At 33.5% G+C, this 18,506-nt stretch overlaps 1 protein-coding gene across 1 annotated transcript; it reads right to left on the minus strand.

Moving 5' to 3' along the window:
• Window positions 1-2,373: 2,373 nt before the first annotated feature.
• On the minus strand, window positions 2,374-5,541 carry LOC132030262 (E3 ubiquitin-protein ligase BOI-like). The gene is made up of 4 exons (XM_059419824.1): window positions 4,477-5,541; window positions 4,241-4,359; window positions 3,575-3,960; window positions 2,374-2,968 (listed from the first exon to the last, which is right to left on the minus strand). The coding sequence occupies exons 1-4, from the start codon at window positions 4,521-4,523 to the stop codon at window positions 2,438-2,440; spliced, it is 1,083 nt and encodes a 360-aa protein (XP_059275807.1). The 5' UTR covers window positions 4,524-5,541; the 3' UTR covers window positions 2,374-2,437.
• Between the last annotated feature and the right edge of the window lie 12,965 nt (window positions 5,542-18,506).

Raw genomic sequence — 18,506 nt, forward strand, 5'->3', positions numbered from 1 at the left:
AATTAACTCAAGAGACTGAAAAGTGTATAGGAATGAGCTCTGAAAAGTGTATAGGAATGAGCTTTTTAAATTCGTCGGTCACCATATCTAAACATCTTACATATCCATTTAATGAGGTACTATGATCATCTTCCTCTTTCTAAAAATTCAAGATAACCACAAATAATGTACTAACAATTAAAAGATCAAATACATTTAACTGTCACTATATGGCAAAAGCTTATAAGAAGGGGAATTGGAAACAATTGTACCACTCATGTATACGTAATAGCTACATAATTAAACGCCAAATTTTGACAAAATAAAGGAGAATGTCGATGTCTTAAAGTTCAAGGAGGAGATTAATGTTTAAATACAAATAGGTAGTTAAATAAATTTCAGCCAAACTCTTAATCCAGCTCCGTGTAGAAGTTCAATTTATGCCATGGTCCTGAATTCATTTCTTTTAGGTCAGAAAAATAAAGTCAAGCCGAACTTTTCATTAGGCCATGTAATGGTTCCCATTTTAGCACTACATATGTTCGTGGAACAGTTTTATTCTCTTAGACTTTTTGACCATTCCTAGAACACTAGAATTAGAGAGGTTATAAGATAAGTTGATCTTCTCAGGTTAACAGCTTAGGTTTAAATTACCTTGCTTTCTAGCAAAGCTCCAAGAAATCATAGTTAGCTATACATAAAGCAGAGTGGATGACAATGAAAAAATGAAAAGTTTTGGTTATCGGTGTTGTCAATCTGTATTCAGAAAATAATCTAAAACAGAATCTGGAAAGAAAGGAAAATAAATTCGAGCCCACTGAATTCACAGTGTGTCCTTAAGGAAAATATTCCCCTCAAGTACCTGAGGTTATGGAATATATCCTTCTAGGATAGAACGAATTAACTCACCAGCGTAACGGTACCTCAAACCCCGGTGAACGACAAACGCAACAGATTACAGATATCACACACAAAAAATAATTGAAGTACAAAAAAGAAAGAAGAAGATGATCAGAATTTTTCGAAAGGAAAATCTGAAGGGATGGCTAGATATTTATAGCCAACAACAGGTGTCTGTTAAGAAATTAGATGTGTCTTTTCTGAAAAAGCATGTGCCTTTTCGGCAAAAAATTGCTTTTCCAAAAAAGGCAAAGGAAATATTTATTTCATGTCTCATCCACACCAAAAATACCTAACGATCTCATCACGTTAATTATGGTTGCAACTTGTTGAATCAACTTTGTCTCATACGGTCTATAACTATTTTTAAAAATATAAGTGGTATTCACGGCCTGACTAATTTAAATTCATATGTAGGGCTCCTTAAATAGGAAGCAACCATAAATTCTTTGTTCTCAAGATTCAAACGCAAAACTTCTCATTAAACGCAAACAAATCTCATCTATCCCATAACACGTTTCCAATTAGTTGACTGAATCGTTTGCACAATAAAGTTACATTAGATTCAAAAATAGAACAGTCCACTCAAATTGTTTTGAAACCCTACCTTAAGCTTTTCCAATTCCGGTGTCATATCTCAATAGTATGCCCCCCACCCTCCAGCAAGTTTTGGTACTTTCATTTACTTTTGGCATGAAAATAGAAGTAAGAAATAACTCTCCGTTATTTGGTGACTTTGGATTTTTATCTCAGCCCTTGATATTTTTTTTTCACCCCTCCTTAGGAGCTTTCCCCTTTTTGCTCCTTGGTGACTCGAACAAAAACCTTAGAGTTAAAGGTGAAGGGTGCTTACTCATGGTGATATTTCTTTTTTCAACCTCCGATCAGTCATCAGTGTCTTCTATTTCTATATACCTCATGGAAATCAGGGGCATGTAAATTGCAATGAACTGCCATTAATAAAATATGAATCATGAATAACTAATACCAGTAACTTTTTCATGATGCCGTTGTAGGAAAAAAAAAAAAACAAACAAACAAACATGATGAAAATTGATTTATGATGTCACGGTGAATAAACGAATTTACAAATGAATAAAATTTCTAAAAGAAGGAAAAGATAGGAAGAGAACACAAAATGACTATGCCTCATCTCAAACTGTGTTTCACCTCTCCTAAATAAAAGAAGAAAAAAAAAAGGAAAAGATGAGTCCTTGATTTGTTGGAAAAAGTAAACCCCAAGAAAAAGAGTAAAGAAACGAAAGAAAAAATCTGGAAAAAAGGAATATTTACTTATTAAATGAAATATTATTTTTGTTTCATGTTTTCTTAATTTTTGTTCAACCTTTTTTTTTTTTATTTTTTTTTTTTTATTTGCTGTAACTCCTTTTTACCATAAGAACATTTGGGCTTCTAACAAAGTTTGGGCATTAGTTTTGACATAAGCAGGAGGGATTCCGCAGATCTTCCGAACGTAGAGCGCTCAGCATCCAGGATTATAGAACCCTGTTTAATAAACGGAACACATTAGCTGTCCACTCTCCAGTTGGGCAGGGACTTAACAGAGAAAGACTTCAACACTTGAGCTTCTAATGGAGAAACACAATGGGCAAGCTTGAGCAACAGCATCACATTCTGTACACACACACATATGTCGACACGGCAATATCACCACTGATGCAACTCGTTTGTTACACCCTTTGCAACTCGGTCCGGTCGATTCAACAACCCGGTCCGGGTCAATATAAGCCGATTCAGCATCCTCCGGTTCACCATTATTATTATTCCCTTCGTCTCTCTCGTTATTATTATTATTATTACACGCGCCGTTGTTCATCATCGCGTGTTGTAACTGCGCTTGCAGTGTTGCTGCTGTAACTTCTTGTTGCCTAGCTCTTGCTTGCCACGCCTGCGCCTCTGCGCTTAATTGTGCTGCACGCGCTTCTAGTTCCGCGTTTCGACGCGCTGCTTTCGCCATTTCCGCTTCTTTTTCTCTTAGCCTTCGCGTTATTGACTCCTCTGCTGCTCCTATCAGCGCACGGTAGTGACGTTGCCTCTTCTCTGCTAACGTACGCCTCAATTGTTCTCCCTATTTGAATTTAAAAATAAAATAAAATTTAGTCCTCTGCAATTGAGAAATACAGAAAATAAATTTAAATAGCATAGCAAATTTGCGGAAAAAATTCTGCTAACGTACGCCTCAATTGCTCTCCATATTTGAATATTAAAAATAAAAATATTATCTTCTGTAATTGAGGAATACGGAAAACAAATTCAAAAACGTGGTAAATTTGGGAGGAAAATTCTATCTGTATGAGGTTGCTCACATTGCTGATTTTGCTAAGGAAATCGCAAATGAGATGAATATTGAACTAGAATTTCATAGTAAAATCTAGAAAAATAGATTTCAAACGAAAAATTTGATTATAAAATAATTATTCATAACTTTGAATTTAAAAAAGCTAGAAACTAGATTTCAAATAGCTTTAGGCCGCCAATAGTTTTGAGCCGCCCTGTTCCTAACTTGGATAAAAGAGAAGAGAGGAGTTGCCACAGTATGATGAATTCTCATGATACATTTTTGGCATGATTGGAGCAAAATCGATATTGAGAATTCATGTAGTTAAATTCTAACTAGTTTGAGATTGAAACGTAGTTGTTATTGGCTATATGGTAAAAACAAAAATAGTAGTACCTGAATTTGGAGGAGATGATCAATTTCATCGCGTTGGTGTTTGATATGAGTAGCTAAGTCATCTGTTAATATTGAATAGAAAGCTGATGATTGAGAGGATTGAGGAGAAAGAGAGTGATGTTGATGATGATGTTGTTGTTGCTGCTGTAATTGATGTTGTTGTTGTTGTTGTTGCTGTTGGTCTCCGAAAGCTAAACGGAGACCGGTGGAGACAACATTCGGAGGCTGTTGCTGCGAAGGAGGCGATGTATGAAGCTGAGTTAAGTCAATGAGTTGCGGTTGAGGCTGAGGCTGGGGCTGAGATTGCATTGACATCAATGGATGATTCATTGCTGCTGTTGTTGTACTTGTAAGTTCTCGTCCTCGTTTTCTTGTATTTGCCCCAACTGCAATTGCATAATCACATCAAAAATAGATTTTATGAACATAAAAACTCATTAGATTGAAATCTGTACGTTCAAATTGATTAAAAAAGAGAGTAAAGTTTCGAGCTTTTTGACTTATGGGATTGAGCAGATGGAAATTTGTATGTTCAATTCAGGATTGCTCCAAAAAGATGAAAAAAGAAAAGAAAAAAAACAGAGTAAAGTTTCAAGCTTTTTGACTTATGGGATTGAATTTGAAACTTTGTTGTTGTTATGTAGCTATGTAGTTTTTGTTCCTTACCTCCTGGATTGAATAGCATTTGTGTTTGATCAAGAAAAGATCCACCACCACCACCACCACCAGGTTGAGGTTGCAATGAATAATCATTACCAAGTGGGCTTTTTCCTTCTTGTACATTTCTGCAATAACCAAGAATCAAGGAAAATCCCATTAAGTACTTGTATACACAAAATAAAATAAATAGAAAGGGAGATAAGATTCAGAGAGAAAACAGAGGAAGGATGTTGAATGCATACCTGTTTAAAAAGAGAACATTAGATGGATATTGAGCTTGGACAGCCATTTCTAGAAATGGGGATATGATTAGAGAATTGAGAAGAGAAAGGCAGATAGATAGACTATATAGAGAGAAAAGGGGCTTGTAAGTTGGAAGATGGTAATGAAGAGATGTGTGATTGGTGATTAAAAGGGGCTAACACATAAACAGCATGAATAGATAGAGAAGAAGATGCCCTAAACCAAGGCAGACTCTTCACTGACACCCTTCAAGAAAATACCAAAGAAATGTAAAGAATGAGGACAAGTTATGAAAGACGAAAAAGAAAGAAGCTTTTTGAGAGAAGAGAGAGAGTGAGTGATGTTAAAGAGTGAATGAATCTTTTTACATATGAGAAGCCATTTCCAAGAACACCAACATGACCAATTTTTCTGCCTGCTCCTTCACTTTTTTTCCCAACCTAATAAAAACTTTTATCCTTTTTTAACTTTCTTCTGTTTTTTTCCCTCCTCAAAACTTGCCTTCCTTTGCTTGTTCCCTTATGCTTGCTTCTTTGGTATGCTAAATTGCTTTTGAAAGCATATGTAAAAGAGAGAGAAGAAATAGAGAGAATCAGTCCAAGAAAGAAAGAGGAGGGGTAGCCCGTCTTATTCTGGTTCTTGGTTTTCCTCTTTGCTTTGTTCTTCTCCTTTTGCGTGGCCTTAGCTTTGGTTTGGCTCTTTCTTTGGAGAGAACTCTCGTGTTTCTTATCAACTCTTTCCTTCACACCCCCTATTATTTATGATTCATTGAATTTTTCACTTGTACATATATATTGGTATTATCCACATACGTAAAGTTTTGTGTACATATATATAATAATTATAGAGTATAGAGAAATAGAAGGAGAATCAATAAGGTAGATGTGAGGATAATAGTCTTGGAGTTGGGGTTGATATTGTTGTTGGGCGTGCAGAAGGTCTCTGCCGTTACCCCTGCCGCTGGAATTGTTTGTATATGGCCCATGCTGCCCACCTATCCCTCATATGACTCCCTCCACCTTTTTAAAAAAAAAAAAAAAAATTAGAGTACTAATTAAGGGAATAATTTGTGAAAAAAATGGGGTCTAATCTTTTTAAGTAAATGGGGGAGATGTAATTGTATTGTATTATATTATATAGTCTATAATCTTGGTAAATGGAGCACTATTTAAAGCGAGAGACAAACCTGTCCCTGTATGCATAGAGAAAGGGGATTGGTTTCTTGTTCTAATAATTAATTTTTTGATGTGGTCACAGAGGATCCATTTGCCTAATGCAAGATGCCTATCTAGTTGTTAAGCCGAGGTCACCTTCATTGTGAAATAGTTTTCTTCCTTTCTTTCTTATTTTTATAATATGATGATTATTTGCCTAGTGGGTCCTGAAAAATTATGATTCTTGAAATTAGATATTGCTGTTTGAGCTTGTCCAAAGTGGAATCGGATGGATGAGATGTACACACACATCAAAGGTCTTTTTATTTTTTTTTATTTTTTTAAATTTCAAACAAAAAAAGGTTTTACTAACATATGTTGAATTTTACTTGGTTTTCAAGATTCAAACAGCTTAACTGCTAGTATTCATCACAATCCTTTTCTTACAAATAAAGAAGATATCCCGAATACTTCCGACCTAATTGCTATGTTTGTTGGCTGAGTTCGCTTCTTCTACTCTCAAAGTTAATGTTATACCAAAAAATTTCTTCAAATGAATCCGTCAAATTCACTCACCTATTATCCCTTCCATTTTTCCTATTATTTTGCCTAAGAGCAGGTGGAAATGGAAACTTCAAGAAACCTGAACCCTTTTAATTATTAAAACAAAAGGAGAGATTAATTTGCAAGGAATCAGAAAAAGATGGGGCTATGAATATAACTTTTCTCCCTTTTATTTTGCATTCTGGAATCTTGACTGTGTAATTAACAAGCTATTTTTTCCTCTTAACATAGTCATGTGGTAAAGCTGATTAGCTGAACACCCCATAATTACCTACCAATTAAATTGTACCATTTACGTTTAATATTGAACTAACAAGTTGGGTGACTATTTGGAAAATATGTTCATTTTTATGGTTGAGCAAAAAATAAAAGTCCCCACCATACATCCTAATTAAATCTCTCCCATCTTGACAAAAATTAGCATCTTTTTCTGTCAACCATGAAAAGTCATTTATAAATGTCCATCTTGTGTGCTTTCATTCGTGAAGCATACGCCAGCCCATTCTTTCTCTTGGAATTGTCCTTTCCATCAATTGAGCCAAACACCATTGATGAAAACAACATTAAGAGTAAATAAAATGAAGTGCTCATTAAGGAAAACCCCTAACCTACACGACTCTCACGAATTGTCAGATCCTCCATCAAACGAACAAATTGAGGTGGAAGAAAAAGAAATGAGATAAACAATAATATTAACGTCCTCGTAATGCAAAACTCACTGCATCGATTAAATTAATATTAACATTAAGATTTCGGGTTCGAGTCATCAAGGAGCTCCTAGGGAGGCGAGAATTTTTTTTTAAAAAAAAAACATCAAATGATCACATTTCTTGCTTTATTCTTTTGAATTTTAAATTTACTTTATTTTCACAGTATGTATGCGCCGTGTGCTAGTTGAATTGGTTGACAAATTACAAATCAAAACCATATAGGAGGATAAGAATTGCATATCTTGAGCATCTTGTTCCCTTTGATCAATATTTATGGCTATGAACCTATAACCCGTTTTAAGTTTTGTCTCCAAATAAGATCACAATCCCTCTATTTCTACGTCTAACGAAAGGCAAACAGCCGTGTGAATTTCTCTTTTCATACGTATAGCCAGGGGCGGAGCTAGGTTTCATATTACAATTCAAGTGATAAGGGCTCAAGGGAAGTTTTTCTAACCGGATTAAAAATTGTGAGACAGTTTGGTCCTCTAGACCCATCTGCCGCCCTGGGGAAGCAAGAGGTTCATCCTAATCCTCTTTGCTGGAAAATTAAATTGAATATACAAGTTTAAAGCTATTGTTTATGCATATATAGTAGATGTCTTCTCCTTTAACGTCTCTGTATATTTACTCTTTATAATTTGAATTTTCTTGGTGAAAATTTGCCTTAGTTAATGCTTATTGCTCACACAAGACACGTCTGTGAGACTGTCACTTGTTCTACCTAATAAAGAGTGTAAATCTTGTTTTTGTTTGGTAAAAGAAGAAAGAAGAGGACGTTGAGTAGGCTTTGGTAATCTTCCCCAAAACCAAGAAGGATATTTTAACTTTAGTTAATGGTAATGGAGGTGACAAAAGAAAAAAGAGAAGCTGCCAGAAAGGAAAAAAAAGAGTAAGGAAAATGTGAAAGAGAGTGCATATAATGGCATCACGCAAAATTTGTCTTGGTTTTGGTCCCTCGAGCCTTTTTAGTAGTTTTAGTACTTATTAGTCTTCTCCTCTTCCTCCTCTTGCTGGCTACGTTTTCATAGCATTACAGCAATGCACGGCAAAATTTTAATAAATCAAATTTATATTTATTATCATCAAAGGGAGCTATAGTATTTACGTAAGGGTTTGCACAAATTTAATAAGTTTTACTTAAATTATCTATTTGTATTAGAAAAGGATAATGCGTGCGCACTGCTCTCAATATGCGTTGTCTCGGGAAGGAGACCACAAGCGGGTTATCAGTACGCGATTACCTTCGCCGAACTCGCGACCTCCTAAAATACCACGACAACAACTTTAGAAAGTTATTAAATTTCTAAAAATATTTTATTACCCAAATTTAATAACTAAGGGTATGTTCGGTATGAAGGAAAATGTTTTCCTGGAAAATGTGTTCTTGGAAAATAAGTGAATTTCTACTTATTTTCTCATGTTCGTTTGGATAGCGCAAAATAAGTGAATTTCTACTTATTTTCGCAAAATAAGTGAATTTCTACTTATTTTCTCATGTTCGTTTGGGTAGCGCAAAATAAGTGAATTTCTTACCTATTTTCTCATGTTCGTTTGGTTGGTAGAAAATATTTTCAGGAAAATACCCACCCAAGCCCCACAACTCCACCCCCACCCCCAAATTATTATTTTTTAAGTATTTAATTTTTTTCTGAATTTTCTAATTTTTTAAGGGGGTGGGGTGGTGCAAAAAAAAATCAAAACTTTTTTTTTCAAAACAAAATTAATTTTTTTTGGGAGGGGGTGGGTGGGGGTGGGGGTGGGGTGGTGCAAAAAAAAAAGAATTCAAAACTTTTTAGTCAAAACAAAATTAATTTTGGGGGGGGGGGGGGGGGGGGGGGGGGAGCAGGGGTGGGGTGGGGTTGTGCAAAAAACAAAAAAAACAAAAAAAAATTCAAAACTTTTTTTTCAAAACAAAATTAATTTTTTTTTTGGGTGGGGGTGGGGGGCAGGGTGGGTGGTGCAAAAAAAAATACAAAACTTTTTTTCAAAACAAAGTTAATTTTTTTTTTTTTTTTTGGGAGGGGGTTGGGGGTGGGGCAGGGGTGAGTGGGGTGAGGATGGGGTGGGGGTGGGGTGGGGTGGTGCAAAAATCCAAAAAAAAATTCTAAACTTTTTTTTCAAAACAAAATTAATTTTTTTTTGCCAGGGGGTGGGGCAGGGGTGGGTGGGTGCCGTAGGCGTGGGGTTGGGGTGGGGGAAGGGTTGGGGTGGTAGGAGTGGTTGGGGGTGGGTTGGGTGGTTGGTGGAATGCACTTATAGACTTGTTTTCCCTATTTTTATTTGGGAAGTCATTTTCCCCATTTTTGAGGAACTTGTTTTCCTAAATAAAATGTTTTTCAAAATTTTTGACCAAACAAACATGGGAAAATTGAAAAATATTTTCCTCCATACCGAACACACCCTAAATCAAACTATAGATATATGATAATTCAAAATTCATAAACTTTAAATCTGACTCCGTTTCTGGTCATCATCCCATGTACTGTTACAACTCTCTCTACTCTTTAATGCACAAGCATACCATTTGGTGATCATAGAGTCTGTGCACAATTATATACCTTTCCCCCATCCAACTCTTGTATATTTTGTTTTTTTTGCTATGTCTCTTTCTCATGACACACACTTTCTTATTCCAATTTTCTTTCTTTCTTAAGTTTAGAGTTTTTGTTCTTTTCTCAAAATTTTCATTATTTATATTTATTAGTTGTAATTACTTTGCCACGTAATGTGTAACTGATGCCAAATAACGTGTTGCTAGCATTTGATAGAAATCTCATTACATGGTTGTACACTTGTACTACAATGTTATTGTCTTGAACAGCCCAACTAAACCCCCACCAGAAAAATTGAAGAAGAAAAAAAATGCAAGCGAGATGATTTCAACGAAAATGGACCCAAAGGTATGGCTTAGTTGTTGATAAAACTGTAATAACAATCATGGGAGACAAGTTAACTTTTGGGGTTAAGTTCAAAATTAATTCGGTATGTGTGTTGGTGGGAGGTACTTGAGCAAAATTAGTTGAGATGCAAGACAAACTGACAAAAAAAAATCACGGGAGACCAAAGTGGCAAAGATCGGACCATCGTAAAAGCAAAAATGCTGAGTGATTTATTTCTCATATGCCAAATTCTGATGAATAGAGTTATTCAATATTTACACCAAACACCTAGTGCAATAATTAAAGGATGCATTAGCTGGTTCGAATATCATCATTTTTAACAGAATTCAAAGAAGATAAATGTGGCTCTTATTTCACGGAAAACTCACTATTTAATATCTTCAAGGAAAATGATTAGAACCATATAAATGTTCTCAAAGGATTTAATCACCTTTTATGCGGCTGATTTATGTTTATTTCAGACATATTTTTACCTTTAAGTCGACGCTAGTACTGTACACTATTCTGTAGCAATGAATGTAAATTAAGCACAAATATATGTTTTAAATAATTAGCATTTCAACTAATATATATAGAAGACAATGGATGTGTACACCCCCCTCCCACATCTACTTCTCTATACACGTTTATTTTGTAGGACCAAAAACCTAACATCTAATTACAAGGGAGATAATGAATAGCAAGCTTTGTTTGATTAATTGACTAATAAATTAAATAGCACAACGTAATAATCCAAGTCAAGTCAGAAATGCATGCAGGCCGAATTGATTGACTTTAGAGATAATTACTGAAATTATTGGCCTAATAATAATACTTACTTAGTGGTATACAATTGTTCACGCAATAGAGGTGGCCAAACCAACCTATACCATTCTTTATTTGCTCATCCCTTCATAAAACTTCAGCCTCCTCACTACATGAAAAACACAAATTTGTGATGAAATATTTATGATAAATAAATCTGTCAAAATTTGTGACAATTTTATACGGAATTTATTAATATGAACGAAGTTTGTGATGCACGTGATAATCCATCACAATTTGTGATAGAAATGACAGTTTGTCACAATTATGTCACAAATTTATGCCGGAAAGGAAACCTTTTTTTTCTTTTTTTGTGAGTGAATATATGATATATCCATGATCTTTCCTTCTAATTTTTGTGTATATGTTTTTCAACATAGATTGCAGGTACGCAACGTTTTTTGAAGAATTTTAAGCAGCTACTATAATAGGTCTATTTCATGCTTTATGTCATTATGTGTCACTTCAAATCAATTTGTTACAAAAAAAAAATGTGTCGCGTACGTATTAGCCTCCTATAGCGGTGCGAATAATGGTCCTAATTCAATTCTGTAACACTGACTCTCCATCTCACGAGAATTAAAAAATGAAATAAAAATGGAAGACTACAACCACCTTATCAGAGACTAAATCCACAAGGATAAATTGGATAATGATGTTTCTACAATTTTGAGGAGAGGGAGGACCATATAATTTCTTTTAACTTAAGATGATCTATATATCTAAATCATTTGTGTAATTGCCATGATATATATATATATTGTGGTGTCCGGTTTAATTTCAGACGTACCTCGACTAATTTCATGGATTACCTACTACCTTCACCAACACATGTATCGGGTAATTATGCTACCGTCAATCTAAGCTTGAACAAATAAGAGGAAATCATCTAATTTTTTTTAATTCTTTGAAATTTAATTGCCATGATATTTTAATTGAGAAAACCAGGGATTAAACCGTTCACTTTGAAGTTCTATTTTTATGGCACAAAAAGAGATCATGTAATAATTCCCTTCTCTCTTTTGTCATTTGGGACTTATTTAACCCTCGTTATACATAATAGTTTATCATATTGTAACATTCTGTCCTTCCGCGTAATTACTCGTGTGTTCTTGAAAACACCGGTAAAAATACAATGGCCACGATGGAATTCTTACGAGTTGAGATAAAAAATAAAAATAAAATTAAAGATAAGTCCGGCCATGTCCTTCTATTGCATAAAAAGTATATTATCAGTAGCGGATGCAGTTTTGTAGCATTGGGTTCATTTAAATCTAGTATTTTAGACGCATATTATAAATTTATGAGTTATAATTTACTATAACTACAACAAATAGTAAATTTGAACCCATAATCTTAAAAATACAATGAATTTGATATTAAAAATAAGAAAATTAAACCCGCAGAATAAATCCTGAATCAGCTTCTCGAAATATAAAATATAAGTTAATAAATCGAAAGATGTAAGAGCTAAATGAGAAATTTTACTTGATTATAAATCTCGTGAAGAGTCGAGAGGCACACAAATTCCAACATGTAAGACGAATTCTTTTTAAGTTCTAGAGGCCCTTAGAATCCTAGAAGTTGTTTTCTGTGCTGGAAGCTACTACAATTAATATAGTGCTGCCTAAAAAAATATTGTTTTGGAGTACTTAAATAAAGCAAACCTTGTGATTATGAGTCTTGACTATGAATATGTTGAAAGCCATCACAAAGCTAATAACTATTACTATTTCAACTACTTATGTCACACCTATATACACCACAGAAGAATACACGCGTAATTCCTATTTCATTGTATGTTTCGAGAACAGGACCTAAGTAGTAATGGACCTTTTTATTTTGCATTAAGTATATCTGAAATTATTACTTGTATTAGCTGAATCAATGACATTAGCGTTTGAATTCGGACAATGCATGCATGGTTTACATGTCTAGACAGTACATTGTACCAGCTAATTTGTTGCTAACACAACTAACTTGCGTAAACTTAAACAGTTTCCTAATCGATCCCTTAAAAAAATACTCCATAATAAAATTCTTTTGATGGTTAATTTAAAATCAAATTCATGAATTGTTTATGTAAAAGTAGATTTTTCTAACATGGTGTTCGAGTGAAAAAGAATTTAAAACAGTATGATACTTACAATTTCACCTAAATGGTTGTTGGTTGGAGTCTTTAATTTCTTTTTGACTATAAAGATAAGTTATTCTAGACTTCTGCGACGGTCTAAAAGAAAATAATCGGGCACTAAAATCAATTATAGGAAATGGGAAAAAATCTGAGTTTCTCCAGAAAATTAATCTTTGTTTTAACTTGTAACTTGGGAAACAACTACAAACCATAGTTAAGTTTACTGGGGACTGAATCATGCATGTTCAAGTGTACATGTAACAAAAAATAGATTTGACTGATTCCCTAATTAATTACTACAGTACTGATTTTCCAGACACTGTTTGTTTTTCTGCTTTTTTTTTTTTTTTTTTTTTTTTTCCTTTTCTCCATATATATATGTATCTTAGAGAATTGAAAAATCGTCATCACCGAGAGTACTGTCATGAAACCAGACTCCTTTCACGACTCGCAACAAACTTTTTATCCAACTATTCCCCATCCATTATTTTCTTGACCTAAACACACTCTTCCCAACTCCTTTTCTTATGCACTAGGTTTTCTAATTTCTCTTTCCCCATTTTTAAATTTGGCTTATTTTCTTGACATATATATAACACCATGCCTATTCCACCATTCCCCACAGTCCACCCACTACTTGTGCTTTTTCTCAAAACCAAAAAGCACATCTCAATCAATCCTCCACCTTAATCTACAAATGGGATAAATTTAATCTTCCTAATTTTCATTATTTTATCTCTTCCATATCTACTCCTTTTCAATCTTGTTCACCTAAATTTATTCACGGAAAAACCCCTAAAAAAAAGAGAACGTATTTTTAAACCTTTAAAGATCTCACTTGATATAGACTTGGTCTTCCACCCAATGTCCGGTATCCATATTGGGCTGACTAAATCAAGGTTCACGTCAAAAATTTCATGCCAGTGGTAAAGCACTCGCTATTACAAATGCGACTTCATATACCGGACTCGAGTCCAAGACATCTAGTTAAGGACAAAAAAGTATTTGCCATTCTACTACAAGTCTTAGTTGGTGCAAGTTATTACCTTTGACATAGATGAGAGACCTACTAAATAAATCTTTGGTGCAAAATCCATCAAAGAAGAGGCAATCAAAGAGAATTATATTATTTTGAAACTAGAACATCAAAGGGAAGTGGTGAAACAAGTATAATATAAATAATTAATTATTTGGTATTGACGAAAGGTCCATTGGTTAATGGATCAACTTAAATGAAAACCATTATCTAAATATATGACAACTTATAAGCATGACTTTGCTTTTGCTTTACTCGTAGGTGTGCTAGCAGGTGGATATGATCACATCTTCCAATTTATTTTCTTCTTTTTTGTCATGAGAAAAAAAGAAGACGATTAGGCTCGTATTGAACACAAATATTAAACAAACAAAAAAAAAGACAGATAATACTTCTTTTTCTTTTTCGAAAGATTTTTTTTTTCCTGATTTACTTAGAAAGTAGCAACAACATATATATATATATATATATATATATATATATATATATATATATATATAATTTATGTTTTGAGAAAATTATTGAGTTCCGGGGACAATGTGTACTCATGCATCGTGTTAAATGAACTTGTCAGGCTTTGTATATATAAGGATGTATTATGAAGAAATGAGAAAGAGGGGTGGTAGATATTTAATAAATGAAAATGTCAGGGGAAGAAGGTGGGGGTGTTTAATAATATATGAACAAAGCAATGCAAAGTACTTTTGTCCTCCTCTTTGTGTGGTGATATGCATATATCAGGAATAATGGCTGTCACAAGAAAGGAGCTACTATGCATAAATTAGACCATGCTTCTCCCTTCTCCTTCAATGAAGCAACATCACTTGTGTGTACATGTGGGGTGTGATGGCCATTAAAATTTCGGTTTAGCCATTGTGCTTTCAAAGCTCACTCATTTGATTAGTTTGAATTTGTATCACCTAAGGGTAATTTATCGAAAAGTTCTTTATTTTATGGTTTGAGAAGTCTCCGGTTTAAAGATCATCATATCTTTCAACGGTCAGTGTGGTGGCAGAAAATAGATGCAACATTGCAATATTAGGTTCATGTGAACCCAATACTTTCGATAAGAAAAATAAATTTACATGTAGAAAGCAACTAAAATTACAACAAATAATAGGTCTAAACCCATAATTTTAAAACTATCTGAGTTTAATGCTAAAGATCTTAAACGTTGAAACCATAAAACTTAAATCCTGAATCCGTCTAGCTGTGGTGGGTCTTTTGCTTGTATTTAGTTGCAAAGATATAAAGCTCCAATACATGCAAATCAAAATTCTCAACCCCATTGCCTCACTACCAAAACCTAGAAAAGAGAATCTCAAAAGCCAAAAATCTGTTATAATTATTCATTGTGATCACAATGCACAGTGTTGGAGTCATTTTGGGGGCCCTGGGTAGGTTTGCGTTTGTTCTTCTCGATGTTTTCTATGTAATATGTCCCAAGAGTCTTGACTAGCAAAAGCGCCCACATTTAACTTTTATTTTAATTGCCTTGCAAAAGTTTAAATGAATGACGAAAAAGACAGAAGGCCCGTTTTGTTTTTAATTTTTTTCCCGCAGTTAGTCTTTAGACTTAAGTTCCTTCTCCATATTTTGTGACATTGGGTAATTTATATATTTTCACCACCGTAATATTGTTCTTAAGATGTTTGTGTAGATACAGGGAACTTAATTCATTTGTCCAGAAATACTGATAGGTTTTGCATCATATATCGTACAAAGAGCTCACTTTATTAGTTATAGAATAATACTAATTATGTATTACATTTAATCAAATTTACCAGTATATCTTGTTTATATTTAGTTCAAATACAGAGGTAAAAGAGAAGGAATTTTAAAAATCCAAATGAAAAATCAGAATAAGAGGACCTTTAGGAAGACTATAGAGAATCCATAATTCCATATCCTTCAAAAAACTGCAATAACTATCCCAATCTTTTTTTCGTACACAGTCACTACCAAGGACTGTTATGTCTATAGCTAATGTTACAGAGGGGACAAAACAGAAATTCAAAAAAGGAAATGCGGATTGGCAACACTTAAAAGACAGATCATCACATGCAAATGGCTTCAACCACAACAGTAGGGATTGAATCAAATATCATATATCCATCACATTTCCATGACATGATTCATTTTTAATAAAATCTCATGTGCAAAAGACAGGGTCATGACTCAATGACTAATAATAATGCTACATGAAGAAGGCTCCAAAAATCATTGGTCCTCCCTTTAGAAAAAAGGATAATTATAGAGATGAGTGTTGAGCACTGCACATCACATTAGCCTAACTTTTAAATGCTTTGGTTTCGAAAAAATATTATTCCAAAGTACTAATTGCATTTTGATCCCTTAAATATTAGTAAATTTGGATCTCGGTCCTTTTAATATTTAGTTAAGCATATTTGATATCTAATTAACGAAAATGTGTGTTTTTTATCTCTTTATATACTAGTAATATAAATATGGGATACTCAAACCATCTTTAGAATTATATACCCACAAATAATATGGAGTAACATACAAACTTAACATAAACACATTTATAACCGAATGGTTTAGCACTTAATAATTCATTAAATTTTTTAAGATTCACTATCAAAGGAATCAAAAGTGCACGTAGAAATTAATTGAAGGTTAAATGTGCTTAACTAAATACTACGAGGACCCAAATCAGATCGTTTCAATATTCGAAAGACTAAAAGTGCTATTTTCCACATTCCAAATGGTAAAGTTAAAATAATGGCTACTAGAAGGGGAATATGAGTTCTTTCTTCAGCTAAGTGGGCTCAATCCCTAATTAAGGATACTTCTGGGGACCAATTTTAAATTGAAAATAGAAAAACATTTGGCAAACTAGACTAGATTTGCCCATCTTCGTCACAAAATTTAAAAAGATGAAATTCAGTGTTGGTTTAATAGTCAGAAAATGCAGCATTAGTGGAGTACTTTTCTTAACATAAAAGTATTCCTTAACTAAATCTATATAACAAGAGAAGTATCTGTCCATTATGAAGCATGTGCTAAAACATTTTGGTTTAAAACATAATAATGATAACTACTACTACTATATGCAGTATTAATAGTTACTATATGGAGAAAAAATAGCACCTCTTTATTTCGACTAGAAGCTTGTTGTATATGATGTATGTAGAATATTTTCTAACGTATTAAAGCATATACCATTTCTTAATTATATATCGTGGAAAATGGAAAAGAATAGCAACTGAATAGTTACTATGTAGTACAATTTTTTCAGAATGTAACATCTTTTTAATCACACCGATCCAGAAAATACAAGTCTTTATAGTTAATGGATTTTTAACTCTGTTGACATGTTCATTGCCTGCATCAAACGCAGTACCATAAAAACCTCCACAAAATTAAAGATACTTAATTTATCTCAACTTTCATTACTTAAATTAAATCAGATCATGCAGCAAGAAGCCTGCTGTGTTCCACTGGTTTAATCATAATTCGAGCAAATGCAAACTCCAAGATTTTTTTTCCCATTGAAAAAACTCTGATTAATATAATTTCCTATCAAACTATTTTAGTTAATTAAATACAAGACCCATGAACTGTCATCTAGTGAAAGGAAAACTTAAGCATAAAGAACCGAATTCCCCTCACATCCAGGCATTTGCTGGTCTATTATTATGTATTGTCCTTCTCCCTTAGCCTTTTTAGACCAGCAAGAGATCACTACTATATGAACTTTGACATTCATACTAATCAAAACTTACCTAAAAGACAGACACAAAGTATCTCGTGTTTACATAAGATTTCAGGATTCGATGCCGCATTCGGGTATGATTTATGAAGTTTACCCTGTCGCAAATATCAATGGTTGATTCCAAGGAAGTATACTAATATACAAATAAAATAGTTGACCCCATTAGTTATCCAATAAGATGATAACATGAGTTATGACTAGACCTTTTTATTAGATTGTCGGTCCATTTTTCAATTAGTTACTCAATTAAGAAGAGCTAGTTACTAGCTACAAAAAGTATTGCCAATATTTTCCTATCTTCCTTTATTTTTTTGGTGAGGAACTCAAGAAAATTAAAGAAGAAAAAATATGCTACTTGAGAGGTACGTCGGAAAGAAAGCGATTTGTTATGTGACTATATATGATGCTGAACCAACCATGAGTTCATGGTTGTAACCACTCATTTTTTTATTTTCAATTCAAACTCTTTAATTCCTTTGTGGACTTATTTAGCGCGAATTCAAATTAATCGTAGCAATGACTTATCAATGTAAATTTAAATTAGTCTGAGTCAATAAATTTCAAATAATTTAGAAAGTATATATATATGGGGGTGGCTATACATGAGCTCATAGTTATAACGACCCATGTTTAATGTTCAATTCAACTTGTTAACCATCATAACCACCCATGTTTAATGTTCCCATGACTCTCTCAAGAGATATATTACTGTGTCCACACTTTAGCATCCCAAGAAAACTCTACTTTTCATGGCAGTGTTCACATATATACTTACACATTTACATAATACATGTATAAGTGTGTATCTATGGGGAAGAAAAGACGTTCATTTACTTGACTAGTTTAGTTCAATTATTACGTATAGAATAAGAAAATGACCTATTAGAATTTGATCATTTCAAGTTTACATACACCACAAATACTAACCAATATGGTAATTATCAATTAGTATGACACTTCAATTATATTAATTGTGTATAAAGAT

The sequence above is a fragment of the Lycium ferocissimum genome, chromosome 9 (assembly GCF_029784015.1).
Source record: "Lycium ferocissimum isolate CSIRO_LF1 chromosome 9, AGI_CSIRO_Lferr_CH_V1, whole genome shotgun sequence".
In the NCBI taxonomy this organism is placed as follows: Eukaryota; Viridiplantae; Streptophyta; class Magnoliopsida; order Solanales; family Solanaceae; genus Lycium; species Lycium ferocissimum.

Excerpts from the sequence above, each read along its gene's own strand:
- LOC132030262 (XM_059419824.1), bottom strand. The coding sequence starts at position 4,523 with ATGGCTGTCCAAGCTCAATATCCATCTAATGTTCTCTTTTTAAACAG. Across the intron at positions 4,360-4,476 it reads AATGTTCTCTTTTTAAACAG|AAATGTACAAGAAGGAAAAA; the intron begins GTATGCATTCAA and ends TGGTTATTGCAG. Across the intron at positions 3,961-4,240 it reads AATGCTATTCAATCCAGGAG|TTGGGGCAAATACAAGAAAA; the intron begins GTAAGGAACAAA and ends ATGCAATTGCAG.